General features: G+C 34.4%; 1 protein-coding gene and 1 pseudogene across 1 annotated transcript; both read left to right on the forward strand.

Annotated features, from left to right (window-relative positions):
• Positions 1 to 784: 784 nt before the first annotated feature.
• LOC128215416 (uncharacterized) lies at positions 785 to 2,193 on the forward strand. Its single transcript, XM_052922100.1, has 4 exons — positions 785 to 833; positions 1,138 to 1,197; positions 1,389 to 1,560; positions 2,013 to 2,193. Exons 1-4 carry the CDS (start codon positions 785 to 787, stop codon positions 2,191 to 2,193), a joined length of 462 nt encoding a protein of 153 aa, XP_052778060.1.
• Positions 2,194 to 2,765: 572 nt separating this feature from the next.
• LOC128213317 (uncharacterized) lies at positions 2,766 to 8,464 on the forward strand (annotated as a pseudogene).
• The last annotated feature ends 8,454 nt before the right edge of the window (positions 8,465 to 16,918 follow it).

Raw genomic sequence — 16,918 nt, forward strand, 5'->3', positions numbered from 1 at the left:
ATTTCCCCACAAGCTTAGAAAGCAATGCATCAAGGTATTGATTTATCGATAAGCGCACATACACTATCGTACGGAGTTTACCGAACACGTTTATTTAGAAAAAATGTTGGTATTCTGTCCATTGTTTACTGAGAAATACATGATTATAATTCTACATGTTTACATTTATCATTATTTAAACAGATTTAAATTAGATGATGTGTGTCATCTTGGAGAGCCTTCTGGTGTGTTCAAAGTTAATATAAACTATTTCATTTTAAAGCTGCACTCTCACAGATATACCATTTTTACAAATTGTTTATTTTTTGTCTTGGAAAGAGCATATTTTTGCGTGAATATCTGCAAACCAATGAATACTGACAAAAAATCATATTTCTGTTTGAAAATTAATGTTTTATGGCGTAAACCGTTACGTTTTTTTTTTTTAAAATGCATAAAACATCAATTTTTGAACCTATATAAAAAAATCTGCGATCCATCTTTGGTTAACTGGTTATCATGAATGTTTGCATAAAAGGGCTCGTTTCAAGGCAAGAAATAAATAAGTTGTCAAAACGTTCAATCTGTGAGAGTGCAGCTTTAAGACAGGATTTCCATTTCATGTAGATAGTTATGGATATACTGAACTGTGAATTGATAGCTTCGATTTGATTGATACTTTAGTAGTTGAGGTAGTGAATATTAGTTATTTCAGATATTGGGCTTATATGACAACAATAACAACCTCATGCATTTCGCATAACTCTTTATTGAAACATCGTTTTCAGGTTCTTTCCGGTCATGCATGGATGTTGAGTTAAATGACCTTCTATCCATGTCGGAAAACAAAACAGGTTTGTTTGTTTGACACCTGCTCAATTTTTTCCATGTCAACTTAATTACATTGTACATCCAAGTTATCAGACCCTTCCTAGCTAATTGTTACAACAGATTGGTAATGGTAACACATTGATTATTACGTGGAAAAATATAACACACCACTTACAGCAAAATGGGGATCCTATGTCATATGACCATTACTTGTGCATAACACCACTTACAGCCAAAAGGGGTTCTTATGTCATATGACCCTTACTTGTGCATAACATTTCTTCATTGGTAAACTCCTGATTACAAAATGAACATTTCTATTGACAGAAAAACGAGGCAGACCAGTGCATTCTGAGACAGACAATATTCCGACATTGAAGAAAAGAAGTACATTCTTCCATTTAATTTTATGAGATAGTTTTTAAGAAATTTGACATATTAAGTGATCATGTTTCAATGGCACATTGTTTAACAATGAATTTAAGCATGTCCATAATCCTCTATTGTATTGATCAAATTGTGAAATTTGTATGTCAGGTTTTTTACAAAAAAATTATGCCTGGTTTCATTTCTTTCAGCAAAGAATGACTTGATGCCCATAGAGGTATTGAATGCCTACCTCTGCTGCATGTTTGTTTGTTTGGCATCCATACCAAGTGAGGTTCTCAATTCTGCCCGGACAGAGTTTCAGAAGCTGAACATGACTGCCAGAGCCACCTGGGTATTGCAATGGCTGCAAACTCATACCAGGTTGGTGTGTAATTTCATAATTACTATATAGTTTACTACCTGTAAAACATATTCAGTCAATTATACTAGTGTACTATTACTTCAAATTCAATTGCTGTTGCCAAATAGACATGACTGCAATAACTAGCATGAACAGTACTGTTACTGTAACAGTAAATGTCAGATCAAATGTGGATACATTCATTTAATGCTGCATGCAAATGACTAACATGGGGATGACATCACTTCGTTGAATTGATTAACCCAACTTAATCCTGCCTCGTGGCCTGCCTTTGTTATGTGCATGAAGTTACACAAAGCATGATTGTACTGTTGGCAACCATGTTAGTGTTCTAACAAAATTTTACACTGTGTTATTGTCTTCAGCAGATAATCCATGCTCAATATATAAACTGAACTAATGTTCTTATTGATAGCACTAATAAGTATCATTTTGAAATTGTTTTCACTAGACCAGACAACAAAACTGTGTACATAATTGGGGGAAAGGAAGTTTGTCAGAAGGCTTGGTTGATGTGCCTAGGACTTCCTACCAGCACATTCTACTCTATTTGGAGCAAATTCCTCGGTAACGTAAATTTAGATTTTTGTTCAGCTATTTTCAAAAGTAAAATTATTGATGGCAGTCAGTGAATAAACACATACTTTTACTTAATGAACATTCTTATAAAGTTATCCATAATGAATGTGATGTGAAATATAACTCGATTAAAATGATCTTGAAATGGGCTTTAATGAATGTACTTTTGAGTCAATATATCATAATATGTTGCAACTAGATGGTGTAAAACAACTAGTTGGTCCAGGACGGGTTTATGGAGCAGTGTAAGCAAACTGTCAGTATGCGCTGTCATGGCTGCAAAAAACAGCGGCAAAATATGCTGACAAAATGCCAGATTCCACTAAGTATGATTTATAAATTTTCTCATGAGTTTGGGTATCATAAATTATATCAAGTTTCAATTCACTGCCTATATGTTCATGCCATGGTCGTCTGACCCTAGTGCCAAACAACAACTGCATAAGTGAACTACACTGAAAGATAATAATTTCAACGCCATGAAATTAAAATTTGAGGAAAGATTAATTGTGTGTCGTGATGCTCAATGTAAAATTATGCATAGCATAAGTCTTACATTGCATTATTTTATTCATTGTCAAGACTGCACCTTCCCGGCTGCCTGACGAAGAAGGCCGTGTATGAAATGATGGTAACCGAAGCAGAGGTGTTTGGACACAATCCAGTTACCCAAACTCACATCTTTCGTATTTGGAACAAATACTTATCCCACATTATCATACCAAAGGTTAGTTTGAACTGAGTGACAGTCATCAAAATTAGTCTTTTAGTCTTATACTTCTGATGGGAATAACAGTTTTTAACAAGCCCTGCTGTATAAAACCAAGAATTAGAGCAAGCCCTGAAATCATTTTACAAGAAAAGTGCTTTTTATGACCACTGCGGGGAAACTCTTATATAATTTTGTTTTACTGGTAAAAGATTAAATTTGTATCTTACAACTTGCATGATTGATGACAATATTATTTACTAATTCGAACAGGTTGTTATCCGAACAGTACATGTTGCCAAATAACATGATGACCATCAAGACCAGTACCAGTTATACAAAAATCTGGAGTGAACGCATTCAAATTGCTGTGGTAAAAAGTATAAAACAAGATAATGAATACATGAAATGTCAAAGATTGCTGTGTACAATTTACTGGTAATACATGTCTTTCAGAGATCCCGATTCACAACCTGCGATATTTGTTCAAAAATAAAGCGGGAGAACGAACAACCTGCCGGACAACCAGAAAGAAATTGTTCAAGATAAGAGGCATACATTTAGAACAGCAGAAGTAAGTAAATTACATATATGCATGACAGTTGTCCAATACATGCCTTCCTGATGGATTTGCCTTTTATTAGGTCAAACTGACAGGAAGGACACTTTTACGGACAAGCTGTTGAATGTTAGGCGAAACAGTGTATATTCTCTTTCCCACCAGCTTTTCTTATTTCACTTTTTCATCATGCACGTTGTTATAAGTCAATTTAATATAGATTGGAAGAGGCAAATGATCATTAAACAATGTGAATAGTATTGTTTACCCTTCTGACAATGTCTTCAGTGATGAAAGGAAGAAGTATTACAAACATGCCCAGAAGGCCCGTTCCAACCCAGACCAGTATGTGTCTATCATCTTAGATGGCATGGATCAGGAAAAAACAAATGTGCCTCACACCACTGATATGCCCAAGGGTTTATCAAGTCTGTGGAAAGTAAAGGTCAGCCTAATGGGAGCCATAGTACACGGATATGGCGCCTACGGATTCTTTGACACCTTCCAGTGGGCACATGGCAGCTCATTTACTATGAGCGGATACCTCAATGCATTTAATTTCATACCCCTTCTGAATTTCAAAGCTGTCTGAGTAAGTATTATAATTGATTTTGCCTTACATTTTGCCTAAATATATTTGTTTTGCAACTTAATGTTTTGATTAAATAACCTGAAACGAACCTCCTCGTGCACCACACATATGACAAATACTAATGGAGTGATGTTTTTCATTAGTGGAAAGATCTGCCTGAGATATTACATGCGCAAAAACACTAAACCCCACTAATTCTTCTAGTTCTGGTCCACACACTTCTGTTGATGACGAGCCTTCCACCCATACTTTACCTACAGCTGGACAATTGTCCAGGTCAAAACAAGAACAGGTAAGTTCTAAACAATAAATATAAATGACTTTACCATTAAAAGGTCATTGTTTTGAAATGGCCTTGCTATTTCAATGAAAATGTGTACCACGTCAATTAATATTTATTACAGGTACATGCTTTCATGTATTCAGGTACATGTTGGGCTTCCTGGCAATGTTGGTACATCTTGGTGTGTTCCGAAAGATAAAGCTGTCATTCCTCATGGTCGGGCACACCCATGAAGATATTGACCAATTGTTTTCCAGTTGAGATATTTTTCCATACATAATTCATTCCTGGATACATTTGTTGTGGTATGAAGATTACATCTATGATAACAATGAAAAAAAATCTACTAAACACAGCACTATTGACAGCATTAATATTGCATAAACACCTATTTATTATTTGCATCACAGGCTTGCTTCACATGATGTTTACACGTTGGATGAACTGTTGAATGGTTTTGAGCAGTGTTTCACACCTAAACCTACAGGTGGGAAGATTTTTTTACTTCTCATTCATTATCATTTCGTGTACAACAAACATCATTTGTGAGTGAAACACCTTTAACTACAGTAAAACTGCGATCGCTCGAGGTCGCCAGGGACCGAGCCAAAATCTCGAGGGAACCGATGTTTCGAACGACCCGATTTTCAATTTTCCACTTTGATATCAAATATCTTTCAGTGTATTTAAGTTTGAAGTCGTCAAACAGACTGTTACTAAGACACCAATTATGTGTTGCATTGTGGAAATCGCTTATATGTTCAAAGGTTGACGTAAACTAAATGTAAAACGCAAAAGAAAAAGCAATAAATGAATAAATAGAAATTTTTATTTTAACAAAAAAGCACTTTTCGTAACAAGCAACATTTGAATGACTGTACATATTGTGGCATTAGTCAGATTTAAGTTTTGCAAAATCAAGGATTGTTGATTTGCGGATCTTGTCGGTTTCGCGAAACTGTTCAATCGTAATGTGACGTGACAGCGTACAGAGCGTCTGAAGATCACGGTGAGCATTGGCACTGAATTCAAAGAACCTTCTGACCACATCTAAAATTTCTCGTCATTAACTTCTCAAAATTATCATCTCAAATGCTCATATCAACTAATATCGGTCGTGCGTAAACAGTGAAAAACGATTTTTCACACCTTATCAAATTGCCTTTCAACTGTCATTGCAATTTTTACAACTTGCGAAAATTTTAACACCTAGCAATTGTTTGTTTATTTTGGAACATGCGTTCGGGAAAAAATGTGAAATTATGTCTTCGAGGGAGCCATAAGGTTTTGTGCACGATTTGTGTACTTGGGACCGAGGATATTGCTCGACTGCTCGACATAATTAGGTTTTGATGCAGCGTGGGTATATTTTATATGAAAATAGAAGGAAAAAAGTTCGAGACCAAGCTCCGACCTCGAGGGAACGCCGGTTCTGGAACGACCGCTTGTTTGAGGGAACGCAGTTTCACTGTACTTACTGAACAATGTTTGTCTATTAAACAATGTTTTTAGGAAAATATCAACTACTGTCAAGAAGAGTGTAACCTTGTATTCGATATCTCAGATAAAACAAATATATTAAATGACTGGTGAGTACTAAAAGATTTACAGCTTTAACTCTGTTTGCTTCATACAGTCATTGTTTTAAGACATTTCATATTCACTTTTTTTTTAATTTTTTACATCAATTGTATTAAAATGTGATTTATATATTTGGGAGTACACATGCATGTTTAACATGTACTTCATTACAAAATAAACGGTACCAGGGGTACATATTACATATTATTTTAAAACTTACTTGCAAATTGATTTCACATTGACAATCAAATGGAACGTTTCAGGTATTAAGCTACATGAAGTCTATAACTTTGGTGAATATATCCCACTCAACAACATCCACAACCATAGCTACCTATATACTTCAAGATAGTGAAGGAAGACAGTGCCGCTGTGATATGCACAAAGAAATGGTCAACGGACAAGGTACAAAACAATTATGTTAAGCATGAGCTTTATGAAGGTATCACCCCCTAATTGCATGAAACGTCTCATGTCCCTTACAAAAATATGATACTTAAATCATTAATATTGTCTTAAAAACATATTGAAATATTCCTCCTTTAATATTTTTTTTAAATAAAAGTATTCCATTATTCTTGATAACCAACTCTATAATCATAATTCATTTTTTAAGTGCATAGATAGGCAAATTAGAGTAATCAATTTAATCATAACTAGTTGTATATATAGCTTTATTTCCATATCTATGAAAAACACTTTGTTTTTTATTCTGACATGAAATGTATTATTTATGGTCTGTTAAACTGTCAAAATTGCAGTGAAATTGTTGCACGAATCTGTTTATTAACAAAAACTTAAAATAGCTGCAGAGGAAATAAAACGTACCATATTTAATAAAAAGTATTATGATAATACATAGGGGACAGCAATATGACACATTCCCCCTTTTTTTCCCGAGTTGTGAGAAATGCGAGGGAGAGAACATACTGAAGTCACACCGAACAGGATGTGTCCATAAGATTTGCCCCTCCATGGCTAGGATTGATGACAAGGTCATAACCGACATCAAAACTTTTGCTGAGTTAGAAATTTTGTCATAAGAATTTATGACTTTAAGCTTAAATAATTCATTTTTTAACAGCTCATAATGAGATACTCATGTTTGAACTTATTCAACCTATCACAGTTGCAATACTTATATTTTATTTCTTAAAATCGCTTCGACCACTTTCATTGGCATGATTTCACGTGAGGGAAACTAATAAATACTTTTAAGGACAATCACATGTAAGGCTAGTTGACCACAAACCAAACTCACATGCACTCAGTCCAGTATTTGAGTCCTGCTCATCTAGGTGAATCGCAATGTGCTAACCACTGCACCAAATATACAACAATAACACATAATATAGGAATACATAATTACGCATGATGCCATAAACTTACCAATATGTGAATGACAACATTACTTCATACATTAAAGAATAGCACATACGTGATAAATTACAAAATAAAACATGATAGAAAAGAAATGAAAGCTTCACAGTTAGATCATTTCCATGTTTAAAATATCTCTTTTGCATGTTTTCCATAAAAAAAAAGATCTAACAATATTAAAAAACCTCAACAAAATGAGTAAAAACATCAATAACATTCATTTAACTTCTCAGGTTCTTCAAGAACACGTCCATTGACAGTTTCTGGGATGAGCACTTCTCCACGTTGAAAGAAGAGGGTTTGTAGCTTTTTGTATTTCCTTCTGGTTTCCATAATAATTACATGAATTTTATAAAAACACAACAGTGATCAATTTCAAAATACCTTTTTTCATCAGCAGAAAAATGTTGCAATGGCTCACTTTCTATTTTAAAAATGTTCAACATACTATATTTGTTTGTATAAGGGATAGCTGGATTTCTAACGTCATACATTATTTGTTAAATGAATCCAATTACAGTTGAACATTTAAAACTAAAATGACACGATAAGCTTAATGCTTTAACAATATGAAGATCTACGCGAAGGACTCAAACAAATGATACCATACAAAAAGTTATGTGCTCACTTATGATTTCTTGTTTACATTTGAAAATAACACACTTGTTGCATACATTCAAATCAAATAATAAAAATGTATGAAATATGTCCATTTTATGCATATCAGAAGAAAACTGGGACCAAGATGAAGAGCAAAGAGACGTACTTGACGCCATACTGCAAAAGACTGCAAACAGGGCAGAAGGTGCAGAACCTCCAAGATATGATGTCTGAATTAAACATTTCAAAACCATCCAACCACAAGCCTGTACAAATTGGAAAAATTAGTAAAAAAACCTTCATCAAACACTACAACAACAACTACACCAGGCACTTTCGTCATGCTTGACATGAACAAATATGCAGATGAATTGCCACAAGTTGCAAAAATTCTTACTGTTATATCTACAACGGAAACTGAGATTAGGTGGTATAAAGGGGCCAAAACATCCACTTGGTCCCCAGCAACAAGAAGAGTGAAAGGGTCCAGGGGAGGTAAGACTGAACCGTTCATTGAAATTATAAACAACAATGACATCTGGTTGTCCGGGTTCAGTCTCACACCCTCTGGACACCTTCCAGGGCAGGTACGAGACAAAATGGATGCTCATGTTGATTAAGTATGAACTGTTGTTATTTAACAAATGTTTAGGCAAACACTGCATGATGTTGCCATAACTATTGAACCAAACTTTAGTGTTTTTTTAAAGCTGTTGAAAGATATGTTATTTTGCCAAACCAAACACAAATAAAATTCAGTGAGGTCTTAATCAAAAGCCTTGGGTGACTTTTTTAAGCAAGAAACATTGTTTTATTCAGCTTTTTATTTGATTTTACGTCTTAAAAATGATGATGTAGTCAAGAGTTCGAATTTAACTTTGAAGAGCACTCGCAAACTTTTGCGAGTTTTTTTTAGGCAACTCGCATAATAAAAAACCCCTCGCATTTTCATTATTTGTCTTATTCCCATATAATATTGTCTAATTAAAGTATACATTTACACCTAAGACATATTATGAATATTAAAAAGTATCAATCTTGAGTGACTCGACTACCAGAACTTGTTGATGGCTTATTCTTTTTTTTGGGGGGTGGGGGACGAATGACTCATCGGATGCTGGCCGGTTTTTGATAACAAAGCTGTCCATTGACATTGTTCACTTTGACAGTTGGGCAGATATCATATTTTAAGGTTGATGGGGTTTACATATAATGCGCGAAAGCGTTAAATTTAGCCAATGACTGTGCTAGGCGATGTCGTCATTTGTATTCACTTTGTATTTGGCACGCCTCGGAGCATCCCGGAAAGATTCGAGATTGTACTCGACCTTTTCCGTACTTGTTCTTTTTTTGAAAACATAGAGCGTGACTCCATATAGCCCACTCTATACTGGTGGTGTAAACATGCCATTTACAGACTGATCACACTTGACTACATGTTCATGTTTATTCTACTTTTGTTTTAACATTGTGTTGTCTATCAAAAACCAATCGCAGAATTTTGCGAGCTTGAATAAAAGTCACTCGCAATTTGCAGATATTTGACTATTAAACACAAAGAACAACTTATTGTTCTAACAGAAATTTTAAGGATTCAGCAGTGAAATATACTTTCAGTTTCAGGGCTTCTTCACCTTCTTTGCTAATTTGCTTATTAATGAAAAGTTTATTGTCAACAAAGGAGGCTTTACCATGAATACATGGTAAAGGAGGCTTAGCCATGCATGCATGGCAAAGGTGGGTTTGTTCATGTATTAGTAATGAAGAGTATATGGTCAACAAAGGAGGCATGCATGACAAAGGTAAGTTTGTACAGGTACTCGATAAAACAGGACCACAAATGTATGAACCAAGGGTATTATCAATTTTCAAATTCATATCTATACTGAAAAATACCTTCTTATCTTAGATTTTATGTTTTATACTCATACATTGGCCGAACCAAGAAAATGTTAGTGAAACTGCACGTTCTATATTTGATGTCATATTCCGACCTCAGAAAATAGACTGTTATTACAGTGTGCGAAATTAACATTTTGACAATGATAGCCAATGGGGCTACAGACTCTCAATGATTCATAGCCCAAGTTCTGTAGCCCTACCATAAATTGTGATAAATTTTAATCTTACACAAAATTAACAATAGTAATTGAAAAAAGACTTGGAAATTATTCTATTTTATTCAGTATTACAGTTTGACAAAGTATTGCCACAAGCAAATCTCAAAATGTTGTTTTCATTCATTTCAAAGTCCTCATCAGAGTCGTATGCTGAATCGTTGTCAGAATCTTCAGCCATAGGGGTGCCTGATGGTCTAGCTGCATCCAGATAATCTCCCACATCCTGCTTGTCTTCTCCCTCTGTTTCGCCTCTTCTTCCCCCACCTCCTTTTCTTCCTCCTCCTCTTCTTCCTCAACCTCATCAATATTTTCAACACCTACTGGCTTGTCTCCCCCTTCTGCCTGTGCTAATTGTATGCCCTTTCGTCTGGTAAATGTAGGCCTTCTTGGCCTGGTAGATGAAGTCTGAGGAAAAAAAGCTTTGTTAAATGGCAACAGGTTGCATATTTTAATTGAAAATTCATAATTTAATCTTATACTTTGCAAAAATAATTGGGTATAACTTTATTATGCTGGCAGTTATTATATACGCATAACTTTTAAATTGGATGGTAATAATAAAGTACAGTACATTGTCAACAAAAATATGACCTTCAAGTTCAATCCAAACAATTTATTTTTCATTTTAATCACCTCTTTTTCGTATTTCTGGCGTTTTGCCTTTTTTCTGCATCATTTCGAGTTGAACTTTGTGTTTTCCGGCGTTTTCCTGGGAGTGAACCCGCCGTGTACTTCAGGCCATTTATCATGATGTCAGCTTTAGCGTCCTTGACTACCACAAACCCAAGGTTAAGAACGATATTGTAAACAAAGAAAACAACGACAGTCCCGTACAAAACCGTACCGCTATACTGTATTGAATAACGGACGTCGCCCGGGCCATTATTATATCGCCACGGGCGATAGGGCTACCGTTAATTTCGCACACTGTTATTATGGATCCATCCCACAACTTCAAGACAATAAGAAATATTATACTCAAAAGTGGAATTGGTGAAAAATGTACCAGGCTTTTGACTCTTCCATCAGAACTTTCTATTCAATGGCAAATGTTTATTGATTGTTATAAGTAAGATAAATCAAATGCCTTACAAATGCACCGTAAACTTACCAATGAACATCTATACCCATCAAACCAATCAAAGATGAGAAATTATTTAGCTGAAAATGTCTTGGACTCAGAAAACTTTATAACCTAATACAGGAATTACCTTGGAGATAAGGGGTAAGTTCTGAATAGGGAAGTTGAACTTTTAGAAAAAACATCAAAATTGATAGAATTTTTTCACGATCGAAAATCAATAACAGATACAACCGACCCAAGAAATTGCTAAATGGTTTGACAACTGAAAATGTTCCGAAACTCGTCATGAAAAAGAAACCCTCAATTCAATGCCACGAATATATTCAGTCCTGCATAGTTGGTTTCATTGAATTTTCAAAATACATCTTCACAACTTCAAGGCCAATTTTTAACACCAGCTCTAGTAAACTCGGACATAATCGAGAACACATTCAACCAACAAAGGTCTACCAACCATGGAGCTAATACTAATCCAAACTCTTATCAGTACCGAACAGCTTTAAATAATATAATCTTGAATCAGAGGACAGTTTCAACAAAATCAAACGCAGGAAAAAATGAATTAGCAGTATTACCATACAACTTTAAGAATCCTCAAGTCTCCAAGAAACGTAAAACAACATCAACTGATCCATCTTCAAACATTTAAGTGTTAAGATTTTAAAGTTGCACTCTTAGTTCAAAATAAGGTTAAGGACAATTAATACAGTTATTTTAATTTGCAGAAAAGGATGATGTATAAATGTCAAAAACAATTATGGTTCTTACGAAGGAAACATATATACAGATAGATATTTATTACCATGTATTCTGTGTTCATTGATATAATTACAATTTTAAGATAAAATCAAACAAGCTAACATACATGCAATCTTGGTAAACTGTCATATACATTTAAAATTGTAAAAAAAGTAATTTTCTGCATTATTCTTACATGAAATCTTATGTAGTAGATATATTATGCACCAATATATTAAAATAAATTTAAAAGGATTTTTTGAGCGCCCTATTTAATGAAGATCAGTTTTACTGCATACCATTAGATAAGTTACATTGCTTTAGTTTATTAGAAAATATATATGAATTTTCTAACAGAAAACTGATATATGGACTATTCAATCATTGCATAACAATTCTACAGAGTTTTCCAAGAAAACTTTTTTAGAGACTTGTTTACATATATTTTTTGCAAATAAATGAACACATTACATATCATCAAGCTCTGTTATTCCAAGGAAAAAAACAATAGTTTCATTGTTCACGTAGGGTTGAATCTGTGACCGATAGTGTGATACTCCAATATGATGTCCATGAAGACTATTGACCTAGACAAAGCTTAATAATTTAGTTACCTGAGAATTCAAGCTTCTGTAGTTGCATTTCTTTTCCAACAGCAGCCAATTGTATAAACAATGGTAAATAATTACCTTGGTAAGTAAAACCACCGGTCAATCTCGTGGTAATATTACCATGGCGGTAAATACGTTGTTTAAAAGAAATTACCAAGGCGGTTTTACCAGGGTAAATTTTACCAAAATGTCACATAATGCAATAATGACGTCATTTTCCCGCATAGCTGTCAGATTGGAAGTATCTTTTTTATAAAAAAATGAAAGTCCACATTCCATTTTTATAAAAAAAGTAATCTTAAAGGCAGGTTTAATGACAAAATTCATTAAATCGGTCCAAAAAGTTACATGGTAAATATTCAACAAAACAGTACAAAGTATTTATAAGCTACTCCGTAGCTAATCAATAAAACACATGCAACACTTTAAGGGGTAGGTGTATTCTGTTTTAAGGGGTGTTACTCTTTACTTCATACCAAACGGTCAGCGAACACCGCAGGAAAATGCGAACATTATTGCAATGATATGCAAGTCATAATGACACCATATATCTGAATAATTTGAAAAAAGAAATATCTTTGAATAAAATTTAATGGCGTCGTCCGTTTTTCTCACGCTGACACCTAAGGAATTTATAGTCAGTTTCAACTTGTTATAGAAATGATGGACTGAGTTTCATAGAATTGATTCTCATTAAAGTGATCAATAATTCATATCTTTAATCTAAAATGTACCATTGTTTCAGTTTTCCATGTATTTGTTAATTAAAGCTAGGGGTCCATTGTTATATTTTAAACTGAAATTTTGCTGAAATTAAGAATTTATGTAAGCAAACACCACTGATTCTTTTAGTGTCAATAAAGACACATATTATAAGTCTACTTGGTATTTTCTAATGTGAAATTCGTAAGATTATTAAACTATACTGGTATGCAACATTTGTTTTGGTATCAGTTATGTTTATTATTAATGACCAAATGATCTTAACTTCTTTTCTTTGATCTTGTTTGTAACATATATGTTTGTATAATTATGTTCCTACCCTTAGGCTTGCAATAACCTCAACTTGGCACTAAAAGTGCAATCATGTATAATTATCATAATGAAATTATTTTTAGTGTCTGCTTATTTATGCCATCATTGTTTCTGTTTAAAATAGAATGAAACATGATCTCTTCATGCTGTTGTCACCACTATTTAATTATATTTTTAACTATTTAAAATTTAAAATCTAAGCTGTCCCATTGTGGATGTCAAATTTAAGTGTTAGAAGTATTTACTCATATAGTCACCATATTTCCATTTTACAGGAGCATAAAGTCAATATACAAGGAGTGTAACATTTATTTTATATTTTCATTAAACTATAAATGGTTTTAAATTCAAAATCAAAGTCAATTCTTATGTAGAAACCAATAATCAGAATCAGCAATATTTAACAGCATATAATACACTAGCGGCTCCATGAAGTTCATTTTTTGATGTTTTCTTGACGGCACATTTGTCATATAACCTTGGTCCTCCAATGGTAGCAATCTAAAGAAAAGTAAAATTATTTTGTAATCATTAAAATTATATGTTGTCTGTGAAAATCAGCTTCATATCTTAAATGGCTGATTAATGAATATTTCGCGCGGATATGGAATTATGGGGGGAGGGGGATGTTTCTTTGAATTTGAAAGATAAGTTAACAAGAGCGTCGGTAAGAAATGATGGCTTTCACAATAAACAAACCAGTTATTAGTATTTTGCTTTCACTCAAATGACAGTATACTGATAATTTACAGAAGAAAAAAAAAACATCTTATTATTATCTCACTGCTTTTTGTGTCTTTAATCATGTTTCTGTTATATGTTCTTACATCACACTGGCTCTGCTGGTTTCCGCTGATGAAAACCTAAATTGATTATTCATATTCATAATCACGTGATTATGAAATAGTTGTGTACAAATGTATTAAAAAATAAAAATAAAATAAAACATTTCAGCTCTCGCATTAAACTTATGACGCAAAAACTTCTAAAACCGGGTTTCAGATACTTTAAATTAAGGAAAACTTTCTCAAAATTTGTTAATGGTCATTATAATATCATATCAAAGTACAATAGTAGTCTTAAATCGCTAATTGCTGATAGTATTGCTTATCCCGATTTCTATGGTGATGTTTTAATGAAAATTCGTACAATTAAAATGTTTCCAGCAGGTAGTTGGGCAGATAGACTTAATGAATTACTTGAATTTTATTTAAACCGTGGATATAAAGGCAATATTTTGAAGAGCAATCGCCTTCTTGTTTTTGAAGATGAATACCTGAAACAAAATATTGTGTTGAATATAGCATCCTTTCATAACTAAACTTTCAGTGCTTTGATTTTTATGAAGAATTTGCTAATTCGTGTTATCTTTATAACCTTTTTTGGCGAGCACGTGTTGACTGACTCCGAGTGTTTTGGCTGTGTCTTAATTTCCTTCAAATAATTTACGTTTTCAAACCATTTGGAAGGAGAGAATAGCATACTGGTTAGCGACCTATTATTCGCCCGTATCACTTTTTCGCCCACCCAGTTAAAACCAGTCAAAACGAGATATTTTGAACAAACCAGTCCGGCGTTTCATTGCAGCACCTTTTTTGACAGATATCAGCTGTTTTCTGCGTTCCAATGTAAGTAGTTTGTGGAATTCTACCCCAATAAACATTGTTATACTTCTGACCTTTTATATAGCACGCGGGGGATGACGTCATCAGGCGCGCGCTCATTTGCATGAGGCCCTGTTAGGATTTTAAACTTTTCCTTACATATTGCGCTATCAGACGACATTATTGAATTGTCAATGTAAAGTAAAAAAACGGTGATAAATTAATCAAATACCATAAGTTACTGTATTTTAAGTTCAATTTGCAAGAAAATGGTGAAACCTAAAAACGGGACAATAAAGAAGACGGTAAAAACGGGGAAGTTATCGCCGATTTTTTCGTCCAAGGGAGACAAATCAAATTGAATTTATTATTATATTTTGTACGTACATGAATTGTCCCTCTTTGTATGTGTTCTAATGGGCTTTAAACTAATTTGTGCGGCAGCCAAGATGAATAATCGCTTACTTGCGGAGTGGTTGAATTTCTAAATGTAAGTTTGATTTAAACATATTTTAGAATGCCTTACAAAAACTACAGTCACGAAGCACTTGCTCAGGCTATTTCGGCCGTGCGTCGAAATGTATTAAGTCAAAGGGCGGCAGCCGCACAGTACGGTGTTCCAAGATCTACACTAAGGGATGGCGTTGGTCAGAAGAAGAAAGGAACGCAGAGCGGTCAAAGTAGAATGCTGACTGATGTTGAAGAGCGGGCTTTGGTCACGTATCTTATCTATATGGCTAACCAGTGCCTACCGCATACAAGAGACATTACTAGATGTTACATATGGGACATCATTGTTGATTCAGGTACATAACAGTGGACGAAAGTTTAATTAACTATGCATTATGCTTTCATTTGACCAACATCACATGTATAACGGTGGCTTTCCCTGCGTACACGTATTCTTAAGCACACTTTAGAATTAAATTACGCATGTTTTTTTTAAGGCCGGGCTACATTGTTCAATATGATGGATGGCCCATCGGACAAGTACTTCCGACAGATGTTTGCACGACATCCAGACATAACGGAGAAGAGGGCAGAGACTCTGGACAAGGCGAGAAATTCGATGTCAACCCAACAGACTATTGACGACTTTTTCGATCTTTATGGGCAACTGTTGGACGATTACGATCTTCGCGATAAGTCTGAGCAGGTGACAAAATTAATTATGCTGTTATACAAATTTCAGTCATGTTTCTGCTAGTGTTTGCAATAAATGTGAATCTTAAACCCCCGTCTCGACGTATTATAAATATGAATTATGAGGGTACATATAAACTAGATCGTTTCAGATATTCAACTGTGAAGAGGTGGGCTGGACTGGTCGAGAAACTTCCCGAAAGAAAGTCATAGGTCCAACTGCTGCGCATACCTACAGACAACAAACAATGGTGAATCAGCATATCACCGCGCATCTATGTGTGTCTGCAAGTGGTCGCATGTTACCTCCTTTGATTATATTTCCGGTACGAATTTCTTCATTATCTGTGAACGTTGTTACATGTACAGTGTTATGAATCCTCATGCAACACTAGATCATGTGTCATTTTGTATCTATAATACGCGACCAAAATGTATATTTATATATTATGACTTATTCACTGGTTTATAATGTATCATGTTATCCTTTAAAGGGGTCACATCCACATCGACACTATCAGGATGGGATTCCTGACTCTTGGTTGTTCGGTGTCAGTGAGTCAGGTTTCATTAACACAGACCTTTTCCATCAATGGTTTATAAAAATATTCTTGGCAAACTGTGGGAGCGTACGACCAGTCCTGTTGATCATGGACAACCATGATGCCCATGTTAATTTGCACATGATCAAGGCCGCCATTGAAAATGATGTGGTGTTGTTAGGACTGCCAGCCCACAC

The sequence above is a fragment of the Mya arenaria genome, chromosome 13, assembly GCF_026914265.1.
Source record: "Mya arenaria isolate MELC-2E11 chromosome 13, ASM2691426v1".
NCBI lineage: Eukaryota > Metazoa > Mollusca > Bivalvia > Myida > Myidae > Mya > Mya arenaria.